General features: G+C 61.3%; 1 protein-coding gene across 4 annotated transcripts in view; it reads right to left on the minus strand.

Annotated features, from left to right (window-relative positions):
• Window positions 1–363: 363 nt before the first annotated feature.
• Window positions 364–16,625, minus strand: part of ADAP1 (ArfGAP with dual PH domains 1) — a 55,521-nt gene continuing 39,259 nt past the window's right edge. For all 4 annotated transcript variants that reach the window (XM_039470203.2, XM_074406654.1, XM_074406648.1 and 1 more), the window contains exons 5-11: window positions 7,716–7,828; window positions 6,780–6,926; window positions 2,892–2,975; window positions 2,554–2,616; window positions 1,901–1,972; window positions 1,528–1,756; window positions 364–1,435 (exon numbers count right to left, since the gene is read on the minus strand). In XM_039470203.2, the coding sequence (XP_039326137.1) occupies window positions 1,407–1,435; window positions 1,528–1,756; window positions 1,901–1,972; window positions 2,554–2,616; window positions 2,892–2,975; window positions 6,780–6,926; window positions 7,716–7,828 (737 nt within the window). In that variant the 3' untranslated portion in view covers window positions 364–1,406. The remainder of the gene's footprint in view (window positions 1,436–1,527; window positions 1,757–1,900; window positions 1,973–2,553; window positions 2,617–2,891; window positions 2,976–6,779; window positions 6,927–7,715; window positions 7,829–16,625) is intronic.

Genomic DNA, 16,625 nt, shown 5'->3' on the forward strand with positions numbered 1-16,625 from the left:
ACTGGGGACCCCCTACCTGGGCTACATCCCCCTCACCCTCCTTCATGCTGAGCTGGGCTTATCTTTCAGGATGTGGGCTCTGCCCAGGAAGTGCCTGGGGGGCCCTCAGATGGAGGCAGCTGGGGAAGGAGTGCTGGGGAGCGCCTTGGGTGGGGGCCGTCTCCCCTGCACAAGGAACATGGCGTTCACCAGCTCAGACACTGCATCCTCCCTCCCTGCAAACCTGGACTCAGCCACAGGGAGCGAGGGTCCCATCAGGTGTCTGGGAGCGGACGGTTCCTCCTGAAGCCACAGGGGCAGGGCCATATGTTCCCAGCGCCACCTCCTCCCCACTCCGTCCTCGAACACACAGCTGGAACCATGCCAGAGCCACACTTTATTCCAGGATGCAACACGGGGTGGCAGATGCCCGGCCTCAGAAACCCCCTCCCAGGCTCTGAGGGCTTGTCCAAGGCTTCCCTGGAACACAGCTCAGCCAGACAAGGCTAGGAGAGGGCTGGGCCCCCCAGCTGACCTGCAGACATCTCCCCCACCTGCACACTCCACAGAAGGGGAGCCCTAGAGCCTGGCCTGCTTTTATGGGAAGGAGATCAGGTGAGAAATAAATACACGGCCGGGCTGCCAGCAGTAAGCTAGACAGTGCCTGGCCTCCCAGGATGGGGAGGCTGGGGGCCACAGGGCCACTCCTGCCTCTGGTGGCCTCACTGTGGCCCAGGCCATGGTCCTCAATGGTTCAAGCCCTACTGTCGGCAAGCACCGTCCTGGGCACACAGAGGCCAAGAGTAGGGGATGGCAGCCTGGTGGCCCCTCCAGCCCTGGGACCAAGAGCCATGAGGTGGCGGGGCTGTAGCCCAGGGAGGGCCCGGGACCTGTGCAGAGACTGCCCCCTCCACCCAACAACTCCCATGGCCCCGTGACACACAATAGGCGCTCAATAAATACTTGTGGAGGTGGGGGAGGGGGTGGGGTGGCATGCGAGCAGGGCCCAGTCCCCAGCGGTCAACAGCCGCCCACTGTGCCACCCCTGGCAGGGCTCTGCGCTGAGGCCTGAAGCTCTCTCAGCCATGGTGGGCAGCTCCTGGGGGCTTCATCTGACCTTGGGAGCCAGAGTGGGTCTTGGAGGAAGGGGGACCCCAGGGCAGGTGGAGGGGGCAGGTTGGCTGGGTGTGGTCAGCAGCAGCATGATGGGGTCAGAGGTCAGGCCCAGGGCCCGGCCGCCTGCCGTGAGGTTCTAGAGTAGCGTCCTGGAGGCTGTAGCTCGGGCCCTACCTGGCCATGCCTGGGCTGCCCTGAGGAGCAGGTAAGAGCCAGGTGGCCTCAGGATGCTGGACCCCGCCCCCCCCGTCCACGAGTCCCCTCTGTCCGGCCACAGTGAGTCCAGTGTCCGTGGGCCTCCGACCATGTCGCTAGGGTTTATGCTTGAAGTGTGCCTCCACTGCAATGGAACAAGGTCCCGCGCTGTCACAGCCACAGGGAGCTGGGAACCAGGTGGGCCTCGGGAACCCCCTCCCAGCCCGTCCTGCTCACCTGCATACTCCTGGGGCAGCATGGGCCTGTCCACCGCCTTCTGGAAGGCCGCCACCCACTCCCTCTGGTCAGACTCTGTCTCACAGGCAAACAGAAACTTGCGGTCGGGCGTGACAATGGTGATGCCGTGCGGCCAGTGGTGGCCCTGGGTGGACGGCGGGAGTCCACGCAGCACCGTGTAGCCACTCTCCTTGCTGCCAATGAAGACTTCCCCTCGGGCAAAGGCGTCCTGTGGGTGGGGGCCAAGCTGGAGCTGGGGCTGGGCCATGTTCCCTCTGGCCCAGCTTCACTCTGAGCCAGGGGAGGCTACAGGCCAGGACTCGGGAAGACCCCCACCCTTCTGGTCATGCATTTGGCAGCCCCAGTTTCTCACCAGGGGGTCTTTGAAGTACATGAGCCTGCGGTCATCCATGGTGAACCAACGCTTCCGGAAGCCTTCTGTTTGCTGTGGGTCAGAGGGCCCATAATTGGCAGGTCTGCTGAGGCAGGCCCTGCAGGCAGTGTAGCCCACCCGGGAGGGCAGGGCCCTGGCTGCCCCCGGCCAGTCACCTCCACCCACTCGTGCTTGCTGCGGGCCATGCCTGTCCTCCTGCCTCCACACTGTACTTCCCTCTTGCTCCTCCAGCTGCGCCAGCCTTCCCTGGACCCCACATGGGGGTCCAGGCCTCAGTTATGAGCCTCTCACACCTGCACTTCCCTTAAGGACCACCGAGGATCCCGAGATTTGTGTCTCCCTCCGCCATCATGCCTCAGGGAATAGCAAGATGTGGGTCCCTGGCCACGTGGGTACACGGGTCCTGTGGGTGAGGGAGCTGGTCAGGCTCAGTGGGCAGGGATGGTCTGACCAAAGCCCAGGACAGTGGCCCAGGTCCTCGGGGACCCCAGCCGGGCACAGACAAGGGGCTGTGAGGACCCACCTGACACTGACCAGTTTAAAACACTCGGGCAGCAGCTGCGAAGATCCCAGCTTTAGTCTGAGACCCACCATGGCACCCCCACTCCCACCCCAGGCGGTGGCACACGTACCTTGGGCCCGGTCTTCTCCATGTAGCCTTCCTTCAGGTAGTTTCTAGAGAGCTTTGGCACCAGCTGGGGCAGAACACCAGGTCGGGGGCCTCAGAACTGAGGCTTGGCCCCAGCCCCTCCCCGCTCCCCTCACTCCGGACCACCAGGGCAGGGCCCAGGCCGGGCACAACCTCCATGGGGTCTGTGGCTCTGCCTCTGCTCACCACCCCTTTGCTCCCCTCCTTCCCCTTCGGCTGAGGTGAAATTCCCAGAGTGAAGCAGGTGGGCTGCAGCCACTTTACGGTGCTCTGTCTGCCCGCACCCTACCACCCGTCGTTCGCCCTGGAGCTGACACTCACATCTGCGTCGCTGGCTCCCGGGAACGCCACCTGCAGGTAGTGGAAGCGGGCAGCTCGGAGTGCGTTGAACCAGTCCACAATCTCCTAGGGGCAAAGGTGGACACAGGCTTGAGCTGAAGGGGCTGCAGGACTGGGGTGCCCATGGGGCCGCTTCCCCCAGAGCCCAGCCCCTCCTCCCCGGCACCTCGGCTCCCAGCAATCCCTGCACAAAGGCCTGGCCCCTTGTGGCCGTGATGAGGCCAGGGCTGCTAAACGGGCTGTAGGAGGATGGGTACAGCCTCCCCCAGCAAAGTCCTGAGAAGGGCCTGGGGAGGCTGGGCTGGGCCAGGGCTGGATAGGGGTAGGGGCTGCCATCCAAGCTCACCCATGGCCCCGGCACTGCTGGAGCCTCGGCCAGCTTGCCTGCCTTTTGGGTGGTGCTATTTTTAGGAAGATCCTTATTTTGTAGCTCATGCAAGTCTTAGGGTGGTGGGGGAAGGGAAGCTCATCTGTTTATAAATGCCCTTGGAGCTGTGTCCCCTACTGAGAGTGGTCGGAGAACAGAACTGCTCTCCAGGGAGCTGCCCTGGTGCTCTGGAGCGTGTGGGTTGGGCCAGCACCCTAGAACAGAGGTGGACCAGGCCTGGCACCCAGCCCATCACGTCCTTTGGGTTCAGATTTTAGCCTGGCTATCCCCTGCCCCCAGACCCAGCGCCCCTCCTGGGGTCTACCAACCCCTTCGGCCCTATGACCTTGTGCCCTGGGCTCTGGCCTCCTGTCCACGCTACACCTGGGAGCTGGTGGCCTCTGGAAAGGTGCCACATCACCACTCTTGGCTCCAGCCTCTCCTGCCCAGGAAGAGCCAGGGAGCCTCATCCCTTTTCCCAGCCAAGCCTCCTCAGGCTTCTGTCCCAGCCGCTCTGGCCTTGAGTTTCATCCCACAGGTAAAGTCCCCAGCACTGGACTAATCCAATTGTGGCTTCTGCCACCTGGCCCAGCACCAGCTGGAGGATGGGCCCAGGCTCTTGAATCCCGGCGGCCTCCTCACTGCCCTGCCCTCGTTCAGTGGCCCGCTCACAACGAGCCCCACCCACCCCAAGATCACCCTTCATAGGCCTCCAGCCCTGCTGCTTTCTCCTGTGGCCCCTCCTCCTAAGCCACGCCCATACCACCCAACCAGCCCCAGTGGTCCCACTTGCCCCTCCCACCCCCTCCCATTTGGCCCTGCCCTCCCTCTGTGTAGAGGAAGCTGAACTGGAACACACCTCACTGCCCCAAAGGCCTTGGGAAGTCACAGCTCCAAGTCACCCAGAGTGGAGGGGGCTCTAAGCCAGAGAACTGGGTGGAAAACTGCCCGTCTTTTCCCCCAGCAGGAGATGGAGACGACTCTGGGGCTCTGGGCAGACGGGGCATGCCTGGTGCAGGCCGCAGCTGAAACTCCCTCAGCTGAGGGCCAAGCGCGCCTGCCCTGGGCAGGGGGAATTACTTTGGAGAATCCCACCTGCCTAGATTCCAGGATATCTGAGAAAGAGTCTCACATGGAAGAGGGCAGTTCACAGGGGCAGCAATTTAGAAGACATTTTTCAGAGATAAGAAAGCTTCAAAAATTAACATTAGTAGAGATAAGATACGGAGATCATGAACCAAAAACATTTGAAAAAGGAGGAACACTGGGCTGGGCACGATGGCTCATGTCTGTAATTCTAGCACTTTGGGAGGCTGAGACAAGTGGATCATGAAGTCAGGAGTTCAAGACCAGCCTGACCAACATGGTGAAACCCCGTCTCTACTAAAAACACAAAAATTAGCCAGGTGTGGTGGCACGTGCCTGTAATCCCAGCTACTTGAGGGGCTGAGGCAGGAAAATCGCTTGAACACAGAAAGCAGACGTTGCAGTGAGCTGAGATCAAGCTACTGCACTCCAGCCTGGGTGACAGAATGAGACTCCATCTCAAAAAATAATAATACAAAATTAGCCAGGTGTAGTGGTGCACGCCTGTAATCCCAGCTACTCAGAAGTCTAAGGCAGGAGAATCACTTGAACCTGGGAGGTGGAGGCTGCAGTGAGCCGAGATCACACCATTACACTCCAGCCCAGGCAACAAAACCAAAACAATGCCTTGGGGAAAAAAAAAAAAAATGCCCAGGCACGGTGGTGCACGCCTGTAATCCCAGCTACTTGGGAGGCTGAGGCAGGAGAATCACTAGAACCCGGGAGGCAGAGGTTGCAGTGAACTGAGATCATACCACTGCACTCCAGCCTGGGTGACACAGCAAGACTTGATTAAATTAAATAAGTGAGAGCAGAAACCCCTCAGTACAGTGTTGGAAAACAGAGTTGAAGAAATTTCCCAGAAAATAGAAAAAAAATGAATCAGTTTAAGAGCACCAACATCTCAATAACAGGAGTTTCAGAAAAGGAGAACAGGGAAAGCGGAGGAAGGAAATTATTAGATAATTGAAGAAAGCAATCCCTGACCTCACGGAAACCAGTCACTGGACTAGAAGGGCCACCCCGGGCCTGTGCCCAGCACAGCAAAAGACGGACCCTCACCAGTGCACGCATGGCATCAGAGAATTTCAAAACTCGGGCGCGCATACTGGGAGGGAAGAATCAGTGGGGCAGAGCCTTCAGGATTAGCAGGAAAACTAATTCCAATCTAGGATTCTATATCTAGCCACAGTCTAAGCCAAGCGGAAGGTAGGACTTTCCAAGGTGCTAGGTGACAGGCCACTGTCCTTCCAGGCACATCACTTCCACTGAAAGGAGCAAGCAAAGAAAAAAGACGGACCAGGCAGCAGAGCTGCACGTGGGGATGAGATGAGGCTGCAGGAGCAAGGCTCCCAGTGCCCGGCTGCCTCAGAGACGGTCTGTGGAGAGTATGGGGTAGCACGTGGTCCACTACAGGAGAGAGCTTGCTCTGGGAAAGGTGACTGAAGCATGCTCTGAGGCCAAGGGCTGCGCCCGATGTCAGTCCCATCCTATCAACCCCAGGTGCGGATACCAACGAACACGCCATGAGTGCAGTGGGCGGGGGACTGCAACAGGCACATGGGAGGGGCTGGAAGGAGCTGGACCCTCGACTTCCACGTGGGAAGTAGTCACATGGTGCCTAAAACGGGTAACTGCAGCGACACCAGCAGGTTATTTATGGATACGGGGACAAATTCCCAAAGGGGCTTAGGAGGGGCCTCAAACTTGTTTCTCGAGACTTGGGAATGATTTAGCACTTCAGACTACGTGTGCACAGACGTGTGATAAAAATAGAAATGGGAACTGAAGCAACAAAGAGGCTGGGCCCCCCAGCAGCCTGGCCCAAAGACAGAAGGATGGCTTTTGTGGGAGTTTTGCCTGGATTCTCCCACAAGCCCTCCAGAGATGTGGGGTGCAGCCACCCTCCCCACCCCAGCAAGCCAAGGGTGGCCAAAGGAACATGCCCAAACCAGCCCCAAGGCCTGCTGCTGTCCCCTTTTCCGCACAGGACCTTCTCTCCCCTGGTTCCCCCAAAGCCCGTCTGGGCATTGTTGGGGTGGTGGATCCTATAGCTGGAGCTGGCACCCTCCCCCTGTGATAGGCAGGTTGGGTGGCCCCCAAGACTCATGGTGATCTGGTTCCTGGAGCAGCCTGGCCCTAGGAGCCTGCCTTCTCACATCTGCTTTCCCAAGCTGCCCACCCGATGCCAGCCCTCCCATGCTGCCCCACCCTCCCACACCGTCCAAGCACCCACCTTCTCACGCTGCCCAGTATGAGTGCCTATGCCTGCCTTCCCATGCTGCCCACCCGGTGCCCTCCCTCCCACACCAACCTGGCCCCAGTACCCACCCTCCCCCACTGTCCAAGCACTACTTTGCTGCACCACCTGCCCTCCTGCGCCATCCTGGCCCTAGTGCCTGCCCAGCAGCGCCCACCTTCCCATCCTCGTGGTAGATGAAGATGTTCCGTGTGCTGTTGTCCTTCAGGTAGGTGACCTGCAGGCCGTGGGGGTGGCCGATCTTGGCTGGCTGGAAAGTGGCATTCAGGTGCTCAATCTTCATCACGGCCTTGGGCTCCTTGGCCTGGGAAGGAGTGGGGTCTGAGCACCTCACAGGGGCTGCTGTCTAAGCTCAAGGGAGCAGGAACGGTGGATGCTGTGGGTGCCGGCGGCGCACTGCTGTGCTTTGTGGCTTCGGGCAAGTTATTTAAACTTTCTGAGCCTCAGCCTCCCGCCCTGTAAGCAGAAGGTAACAGCACCTCCCTCCCAGGAATGATGAGGACTAAACAACGCTGTGCAGGTGGTATCTGACATCAGACACTGTGCCTCCCTCCCCAGGGGCAGCCCCGGGCCCCACACAGCATGGCAGCTTCCACGGCGGCAGGCCTCGGCCACAAGCCCTCCACTGGCCAGCGCCCAGCAGCAGTGTGCCACAGCTCAGGGTGGGTGCTTCCAACCATCAGCCCATGGTCCTGGGGCCACCTCAGGGAGACCCTGCTGATCGTCAGCCCATGGACGTGGTGCCATCCCATGGAATCCCTGCTGTCCTAGTTTGTTCTGTCCCCAGACCAGCCTCCCCAGGACACTTCCAGGCAAGTCGGGGGCTTTCTGGGGTCCTGGCTGGCTCCAGAGGGGCCCAGTGACCCAGTTCTACCCCTCCCATGGCTGGGCCTGAGTTCAGGGGCCCTGCCCGGCTGCCCAGCCTCCAGGAAAGCCTCAGCTGCTCACAGCCCAACACTGGCTGATTCTCTTGGAGTGTCCCCATTGTTGTGGGGGTGCAGCTAAGGATGGACATGGCCACCATCGGCCCCAGCATGGGAGGCCAGGACACTGCCCCGGGACAGGCCCCCACCCACCCCTGTGCCTGGCTCACGTCATTTCTGTTGAAATACTTGAGGGCGCCCTCTCGCTCCGTCAGCACAAACTTCCGGCTTAAGAACTGCCCGTTGTCCCGGCCACGCTTCCAGAGAAAGCCCTCACGGTACCCTGTGGTGGAGAGGGAACGCGGGTCAGACGGTGACAGTGGATGTTGGAGAGGGGACGTAGGGGGGATGGATGGGGGGGACACGGGACGAGGGTCAGATGGTTACAATGGATGTTGGAGAGGGGACGTGGGGGGGACGGATGGGGGGGACATGGGACATGGGGCAGACAGTGACGGTGGACATTGGAGAATGGATGCAAGTGAGATGGTGACGGTGGACCAGGTCTGGTGGCTGCCGCCCTGACTAGAGCAGCCTGAGGATGGCCCGGACGAACGGCACTTGGAGCAGCTGTTCTTTACCAGCCCCAGGGACCCTCCCTATCCTGGGTGGGCATGGCTGGAGCTACCATGGGCAGAGGCAGGACTGGGTCCAACCACCTGCTGCCTGAGAAAACCAGGCCAGCCTCCTCCCTCCTCCCCTGGGGCGTCCTCAGCTGCCAGGTCCACGTGGTGCCGTCCCCTCTCTTTCTTCAGGAAAGCTCCTCTCAGTGGAGCCCAAGCCCGACCCCTCATCCCCACCTTCGACCTCACACTTGTCACACAGCCACACAAAAGCAGCCCAGGTGTCCTCTGGGAGCCTCAGCACCTGGACACGCCACCTTCCATGGCAGAACATAACCATGCATGCGTGGTTAGGACCTTGCTATGGCAGATGATGGTGCAGGAGGGAGGCAGAGACGTGAGGACGGGAGGGAAAGGGGCGTGGCCATGGAAACCGAGGCCGGAGGGGGCCGCTGAGCCCAGGAGTGCCAGGGGGAGGCAGGAGGACCCGCTCCGAGCCTGGAACCAGCTCTGCCCACCCCAAGCCTCGAGCCTGACTGCCGGAGCTGTGGGAGAATAAACCTGTGTGGTTTCACGCCATTGAGCTGCGGTTAGTGACCCATGTGTGGCCGCTCAGAGGGGTGTTTCCGTCACCCACGATCCCGCTCCCACTCACTTCCCATGGTTCCTGTCATTGCCTGTCCTTTCTCCTTCAGTGTCCCACAGGCTCAGGCACAGGATTTTCTGTGGCCCTGGCTCTTCCGCCCCGAGAGCACGTGGCTTGAAGCATCCATGCCCTGGGCTCTGTCTGCTAGGTCTTGGGCTCCGTGCAGGTCCCACCACCGGCAGCAGCTCTGTGGCTGGCGTCGAGCGCGTCCCCTGTGGGTGCTGCCTCTCCCAGGGTCATCGGACCACAGGCTGAGCGCCCATGGGCCCCTCCTGGGGTCACTGGGCCGTCTGCTGAGTATCCCTGGGCCCATCTGTGGCCCCGCAGTGACTTCAGAGAGCACTTGCTTGGGGACAGCATCCTGTCCTGCTGCCCACGTGGCCTGGGAGTCCCCTCAAGGGGTCATCTGAGGGCAGGGACTGCTGACCTGTGCTACAGGGACATGGCTGTGGGGTGTGGGCTCCAGGTGGGGCTAAACAGCCTTCTGCAGCCACCAGGCCAGACCCAGCCTCGGCCAGCTCAGATTTCAGATACTGCCCCTCAGCCCTGACCATGAATTCCCTGCTCCCCAGCATCCTCTTCCCGGCTCAGACAGCCCCATCCCAACACCAGAGATGGGCTATTTTCTCTGCTGAGATTCTAGACATACAATGCCTGGCGTCTGGGAAAGGACATCTGGTGCCGTCGGGTCAGGGAGGGGGGCCTGGGCTGTCTTAGACAGTGTCAGATCAGGCCTGCTCCCCCCAACAGCCTGGAACTCCCTACATCCCAAGTCTGTGCAAGGCTCGTGCTCCAGTCCTGGGCACACCGCAGCAGCCGGGAATCCCCTTCCCATGGAAGAACCCCCTTCTTGCCGGGAGGGTGAGGCTACACTTGTCCAGGCTCACGCGGGGCCTGGGCCTGCTCAGGAGGCCTGTTGTCGGAGTGAGCTGCTGCCGGGCAGAACTGGGAGTCCCCATGGCCCTGCCTTTGGCATCAGGACCTCTCCAGCGCTGAGTGGGCCACAGGTGGATGCCAAGGAAGCGCCCTAGCAGGACCCAGACAGCCAGGGCCCAGCCCACCGCTCAAGGCCTCATGTGCACCCCGGGGAGCCTCCAAGGCGTGCATGTCCGTGTCACCAATGCAGACAGGCTGGGACCGCCTCACCCGCGGGGGCTGGAGCTGGCTGGGTCCTGTGTGTGTGCCTCCATAGACCCCTGCCCAGGACACAGCAGGTCCCCTTCTCGCCACTGGGCTCCGGAGGCCACAAGGTGGGGATGTGCCCCTGCCAGGCCCAATGTGCCCAGCAGGTGGCAGCAGTGCCCCAGGAAGCACGCAGTCCTCTGGGTCGGGAAGGCCACTGTCCCCTCTCCGTGAGGTGGCTCTGGTATTCTCGGGGTGCAGGCGCCAGTGAGAACCCTGGCCGGTTGTCCTGACAGCAGGCGCCAGGATGCCGCATTCCAGGGGTGATGACGGCGCGGGAGTGTATTTCAGGACAGTGCTGGCCACGATCCCAGACTTTGCCCCACGCCCAGCCCAGACTTCAGGCTGAGCCTCTGCTCGCCCTATGCCTGCCCAGCCCCTTGGCCTCGCTGGGGAGGGCCAGGACCTCAGGGTCTGCAGCCTCCTGTGGACTCCAGGGGCGGCGCTGGCAACAGCCAGCGAGGCAGGAGCTTCTCCCCAATCCAGCCCCTCACACGGCAGCATCCTGGACACAGTGGTGTGGGCTGTGGCCAGAATGGCCATTTTCTTTGATAGGACCCGTGAGTCCTGGAGCAGAGGTCAGAGGGCTCAACCAGCATTTATCAAATACCTACTGTGTGCTGGTCCCATGTGTGCCAGGTGTAGTCCCACCTGTGGGGAGCTGGGTCCAGTCCACATCCCATGCCCTGCTCAGATGCCTCCTCTCAGGAGCCCCTCCCCTAACACATGGCTAAGAGCAGGAAAGATTCCCAACATCGCCATGACCCAAGACAACCGCAGGACCAAAACAGTGCATGAACGAGAAAACACACACACACACACACACACACACACACACACACACACACACACCCGGCTGTGGGCAGGGACACTGGCCCTTCCATGCTGCCCGTGGGGGTGTGAGGCGTACGGTCCCTGAAAAGCAGCCAGGCCGTTTCTTCCACCACAGTGAAGCATACCGCACCACATGCCTCAGAGAGAAGTGAAATCCAAGGAAATGGGAACAACCTTCAAGTAAAAGCCCACGCCCTTTACGAGGCTTTTTTCTTTTTTTAGATAGGGTGTCACTCTGTCACCCAGGCCAGAGTGCAGGGATGCTATCACTGCAGCTTCAACTTCCTGGGTTCAAGAGATCCTCCAGCCTCAGCCTCCCCACTAGCTGGGACTACAGATGCATGCCACCACGCCCGGCTAATTTTTGTATTTTTTGTAGAGATGGGATCTCACCGCGCTGCCCAGGCTGGTTTCAAACTCCTGGGCTCAGGTGACTGCCCTGCCTTGCCTTCCACTGTGCTAGGGTTGCAGCGTGAGCCCCACACCTGGCCGAGGCTGTTGTGTCTTGGATTTGTCAGGGCTGGAACTGCACTCTAAATAGGATATGCAAAGTAGATGTAAATCGCACCTCATGTATGTGATTTATATGCTAATTTTTTGTAAACTGGGGCAGGGAGGCACGTGGCCCTGAGTAACAGCTGGTTCACGGGGTGGTGGGTCCTCGGGGGTGGGAGCCGGGCCCCAAATCTCATGGTGCTCCTGGCCTTCCACAGGGAGGGGTGGCCTCTGGGTACAGAGCTGAGGCCCTGATCACTGCACCTGGCCGCCCCCATGAAGGGCCTGGACCTGTCTTCTGGCATTCGGGTCCTAGCAGCTCCTGCAGTCCCCCCAGAGGTGAATGCTGGTGCTCACGGCGGGGCAGCATTTCCTTGCTGAGCAAGGCCTCCTCCGTGAGCCGGCACAGGCTCCGTCTCTCCCTGCCCGGCTGCTTGGTCTCCCCAGCCCACGAATGCACCTTTCCCAGGTGGGTGCGGCTGGGGCCGGCAGAGGCCGAGAACCAGCAGCTACACCCTGTGGAAGCCTCCAGATCCCAGCTCCGCCCTGCGTGGGGCTTTCTCTCCAAACAGTCAGGACCAGCAGGCTCCCCTGCTCCTGGAGGTGAGGCCAGAGGGTGGGCGACGGCTCCTGGTGTCAACACGCAGGTGCTCTTCTCACGCAGGGGGCCTGGCATGGGGCCTGGCCCCCCCAACAGGCCTGGAGAGACCCCTGCACTCATGCTGCCCAGGCACGGCTGTAGGAGGGGCCAGCCCTCAGGGTCACGTCAGCCCCAGGGCACCCCCTTCCTAAGTCCCAAACCCTGAGGCCCCAACGCACCACAACAGCAACAACCGACTCCCACAAGATAAACACGACAGGAAGGAGACAGAGATCCTGCGGTGGGCCAGGAACCAGCACCCACCCAGGGAGGGGCATGGAGGAGCCCCACCCGCTCTGGCCAGGCCCCAAACACCCATCCCCTCCAGGGGCATCCCCACCCGCTCCGGCCAGGCTTCAAGCACCAGTCCCCACAAGGGCCACGGAGGCCTCACACTGCCTGCCTGGAAGGGATTCAGACGCCGCACCCCACACCGTAAGGTGTCCAATAGCGTCCTCGTGCTGCACACCATTGTCCCCACTGTATGGACAGGGAAACTAAGGCCACAGACCCCGCGCAGAGCCCCAGCCCGTCCTGGGTTCCCCATCCCCGCCTGGCACCACCAGGATGGGCCATCCTGCACCACAGGGAAAGCACAGAAGCCCCGGCGGAAGCACGGGGTCCAGAGCCTGGGGTAGGCAGCCCCGCCTCACATGAGGCCAGGGCCTGGCCCTCAGCACAACATGGCCATTGTCCAGGCCCCTGTGAAAGCCACCATTGACGCTCCAGCCCAAGGCGGGGCCAGCCTGGGGCGGGAGCTGGGAGCCACTGTCACCAGGGGCAGGCAAGGGGCAAGGCCTGGCTCAGATGCAAGGATGAACCCTGACATCTGGGGAAGGGGTGTGGCACCACCCCAAGCCAGGACCTTGGCCAAGGGAGGCAGTGTGGATGGTGCGGGAGTCTGGCTGGCTCAGAGAGCTGGGTTTGCCTGGGGCCGCAGCAGCGTGCCTCCACCATGCACTGGCACCAAGGGCTTCTCCTCTGGAAAGGCCCTGCCTGGTCCCTTGCTGCCAAAGAGCAACCTGGGGAGACGCATAGCCACGGAGGGGATTCCTGGCCGAGGTGACTGCGGTGTGCACCTCAAGGGGGCCATTTTCCGCTTCCCTCGCTTCTGCAGTTACGCATGGTTTTGTTTTTGGTTTTTTTTTTTTTTTTTGAGACGGAGTTTCGCTCTTGTTAACCCAGGCTGGAGTGCAATGGCACGATCTCGGCTCACCGCAACCTCCGCCTCCTGGGTTCAGGCAATTCTCCTGCCTCAGCCTCCTGAGTAGCTGGGATTACAGGCACACGCCACCATGCCCAGCTAATTTTTTGTATTTTTAGTAGAGACGGGGTTTCACAATGTTGACCAGGCTGGTCTCGATCTCTTGACCTCGTGATCCCCCCGCCTCGGCCTCCCAAAGTGCTGGGATTACAGGCTTGAGCCACCGCGCCCGGCCCTGTTTTTGGTTTTTTTGAGACGGAGTCTTGCTCTGTTGCCAGGCTGGAGTATAGTGGTGCGATCTCAGCTCACTGAAACCTCCACCTCCCAGGTTCAAGCAATTCTCCTGCCTCAGCCTCCAGAGTACCTAGAGCTACGACGCCTGAAGGTATCTCTGTGGCCCAGGCTGGAGTGCAGTGGTGCAGTCACAGCTCACTGCGATCTTGACCTCCTGGGCTCAGGACATCCACCTCAGTCTCCTGAGTAGCTGGGACCACAGGCAGGTACCTCCACACCCAGCTAATTGATAAACTTTTTCTTGAGATGGGGTCTCATCACGTTGCCCAGGCTGGTCTTGAACTCCTGGCTCAAGCGATCCTCCCACCTCACCCTCCCAAAGTGCTGAAGCGACAGACATGAGCCCCAGCGCCCAGCTGTCTGTCCCGAGTATTAACTGGCTGCGGGACTGCTCCCCTCCCCTAATTCCATTCTTTATATCCCTGCGGACCTGGGTGTGTTTACCTTGCTCTCTGGGTTGTAATCCCCTTATGTCATTCTTCTTTTGTTGATCAGATGGCTCCAGCTTTTGCCATTAAAAGCTCCTTCAGAGGCCCGGATATGGTGGCTCACACCTAAAATCCCAGCACTTTCGGAAGCCAAAGCAGGTGGATCACCTGAGGTCAGGAGTTTGAGACCAGCCTGGCCAACATGGTGAAATCCCGTCTCTACTAAAAATACAAAAATTAGCAGGCATGGTGGTGGGTGCCTGTGATCCCAGCTACTCGGGAAGCTGACACAGAATTGCTTGAACCCGGGAGGTGGACATTGTAGTGAACTGAGACCTCGCTACTGCACTCCAGCCTGGGCAACAGAGCAGAAAACAACAGCTCCTTCAGAAGAGCAGGGTGGTGATCCTTCCATTTCAGGTGCTTTTGCGTGCTCTCCCTTCCTCAGCAGCAGTCCCTGGGTGGCCTGCCCCATCCATACACAGGATGCCTGGGGCCTCCACCCCATGAGAACAACCCAGCCATTTCCACCCCCAGCCAAGATGCAGGCCGTGGGCACCGGGCGTGGCACAACTTCCGGGAGTTCCCAGCTCTGGCTTATACCGGGGCAGCCTGCGGCCACTCCTCAGTGCAGAGCAGGATCTGCCGGGGTCAGGCCTCACCTGGCCAAGGTGGGGCGAACGGGGTTGGGGGGCGGGGTCTGGCTTCCTCTTCCTCCCAGGCCCTGCCCCAGGGACTTCCGCATTTCCCTGTGGTGGTGAGATGTCGCCCGCCATGAGAAAGTGCTCTTGTGGCAAAGGCAGGGAGCCGGGCAGGAAGTGCTGCTGGGAATCCCCAGAGCACCCTGCGAGGGGCTGGGGGACCCAGGAACTACCAGTGGGCCCTGGAGCGCTCTGGCCCAGGCCACCCAGACAGGAGGACACGCCCTCTCCTGCTGCTCCACCCACCCAGACAAGGGCTCGGTGTGGGAGTGGGGGCCGAGGGGAGGCTCAGGGATCCCTGATGTCTGACCCTGAGCACCAAACGGACACCTGCTCCCTCATCCACACAGCAATGGGCAGGACCCGGGTCTGCGGGAGTGGTGCTCTGCAGGCCCTGAACATACAAGGAGACAGGCAGTGTGTCTCTCAGGCTCTGTACCCCGACCTGGCGCAGCCTCAGCGACAGCAGGCTGGGGCACAGGCGGTCACCCCTACTGGGCCCCAGGCCCTTGACCGTCTGAAGCTGCCAGGCCTTCGTGCCTACCGACCAGGCTGCAGGGGGCGGGTAGGGGGAGACTGTAGGTAAGGGTGAGGCCCTGCCCTGAGCAGGTGGGTATTGGGGAGACCTGAGCACAGGCCCATGGGCTCAGGCACCTCTGGGTCCCTGGGGGATATCTGCAGCCGCAGCTCTGGGGCCCGAGGCCCTCTGGCTGGCATGCCTGGTGCCTCCCACGCGACCTGGAAGGTGCTGTGGCCCAAGATGGCTGCACAAAGGCCTTGGCGGAGGCAGGGACGGACCCACACCCCCAGCCCCTGCAGACGCCCGGGATTCCGTTCCTGGTGCTCAGAGCCCTGCTGGGAAGGGTGGGAGAGGCAGGCAAGGGGAGGCAGAGGGCATTCTGGGTAGCAATGGCCTTAAGCGGGACAGGATAGGAATGCTGGCTTACAGGCCTCTGGCCCTTTCATAGGAGCAGAGATGAGGGCCTGGGTCTTATCTGCTCAAAAGGAGCCCCCAGAGGCCTGGGGAGCCAGTGCTCGGAGGTAAAGAGGCCTCTGGAGACAGGGCCAGCAGCGAAGGTCGCCCACCCTCCTAGAGGGAAGGGTGGAGGGAAGAGGCAGGGGAGAGGTCCGGAAGGCTCCTACACACTCCTTCCAGCGTGGGAGAGATCGCTCTTTTGGGGAGGGCACATCCAGACCCCAATGCCAATGACCCTGCGGTGGAGAGGAGACCCAGGGGACAGGCGGGTCCCCAGCACTCCCAGCTGCCGCCAGCCTCAGGCCTCAGCTCTGCGGACCACCTGCGGCCTCCAAAGGCAACGCACAGGGCCTTGAGCAGGCCCCGAGACAGCCACAGGCAGCGGCCACGTCTGGAGGGATGACAGCCTTCCCCTTAGCTCTGGAACCCCACGCCCTTCCTGTAGCTTCACACCCTCGTCTGGGTCCCATCTCCAGGGCCTCAGTTGAGCTCTCTGCAGTGGGGCTCTCGCCTGAGTGTTCCTATGTTTAGGGAGACAGTAGCCACACGCTCCGGAGCAGCCAGTCTCTGACCCTGTGCCCTCCGCGAGGGGCTGCCACACTGCTGCCACGGAACACCTGGCCACGGCATCCATGGCACCTTTGCCACAGGCCAGTCCTGCCCTCACGCCTGCACACCTCACCCGTGCACTCGGCAGGGCTTCATGCACACCTGTGCACCTCCCCGCCATCCTCACACCTGGCCCTCCGCTGTCCAGGGAGACAACAGAGAGGCACAGACCCTGGGCCTGCTGTCTGCAGGCGGATCATGAGCCTGGAGCTGCGGGCGTGGCTGCCACGCAGGGCCTGGTGTGAGAAGCGGCCGTCCACTCACTGTGGCCTTCAGAGGCTAGCAGGCAAGGCCAGGGCCTCAGGCTCTGACCCTGCTCGCCAGCATGTGCCTGAACTTCTGTGCCCCGAGTCTCCCCTGCTGGGAGGGCCTCTCCTCCCTCCTACCCCTGCCCGATGGTCACACGGGAAGTTTTAGCTCGTCTCAAATGCTCTCACGGCACCAGGAATACCTCTGAGACAACAGCAAAGGTGGGAACAGGGTTCCAATGGGGTGGCCTCGGGCCTGG

Source organism: Saimiri boliviensis, chromosome 1 (genome assembly GCF_048565385.1).
Source record: "Saimiri boliviensis isolate mSaiBol1 chromosome 1, mSaiBol1.pri, whole genome shotgun sequence".
Classification (NCBI taxonomy): Eukaryota; Metazoa; Chordata; class Mammalia; order Primates; family Cebidae; genus Saimiri; species Saimiri boliviensis.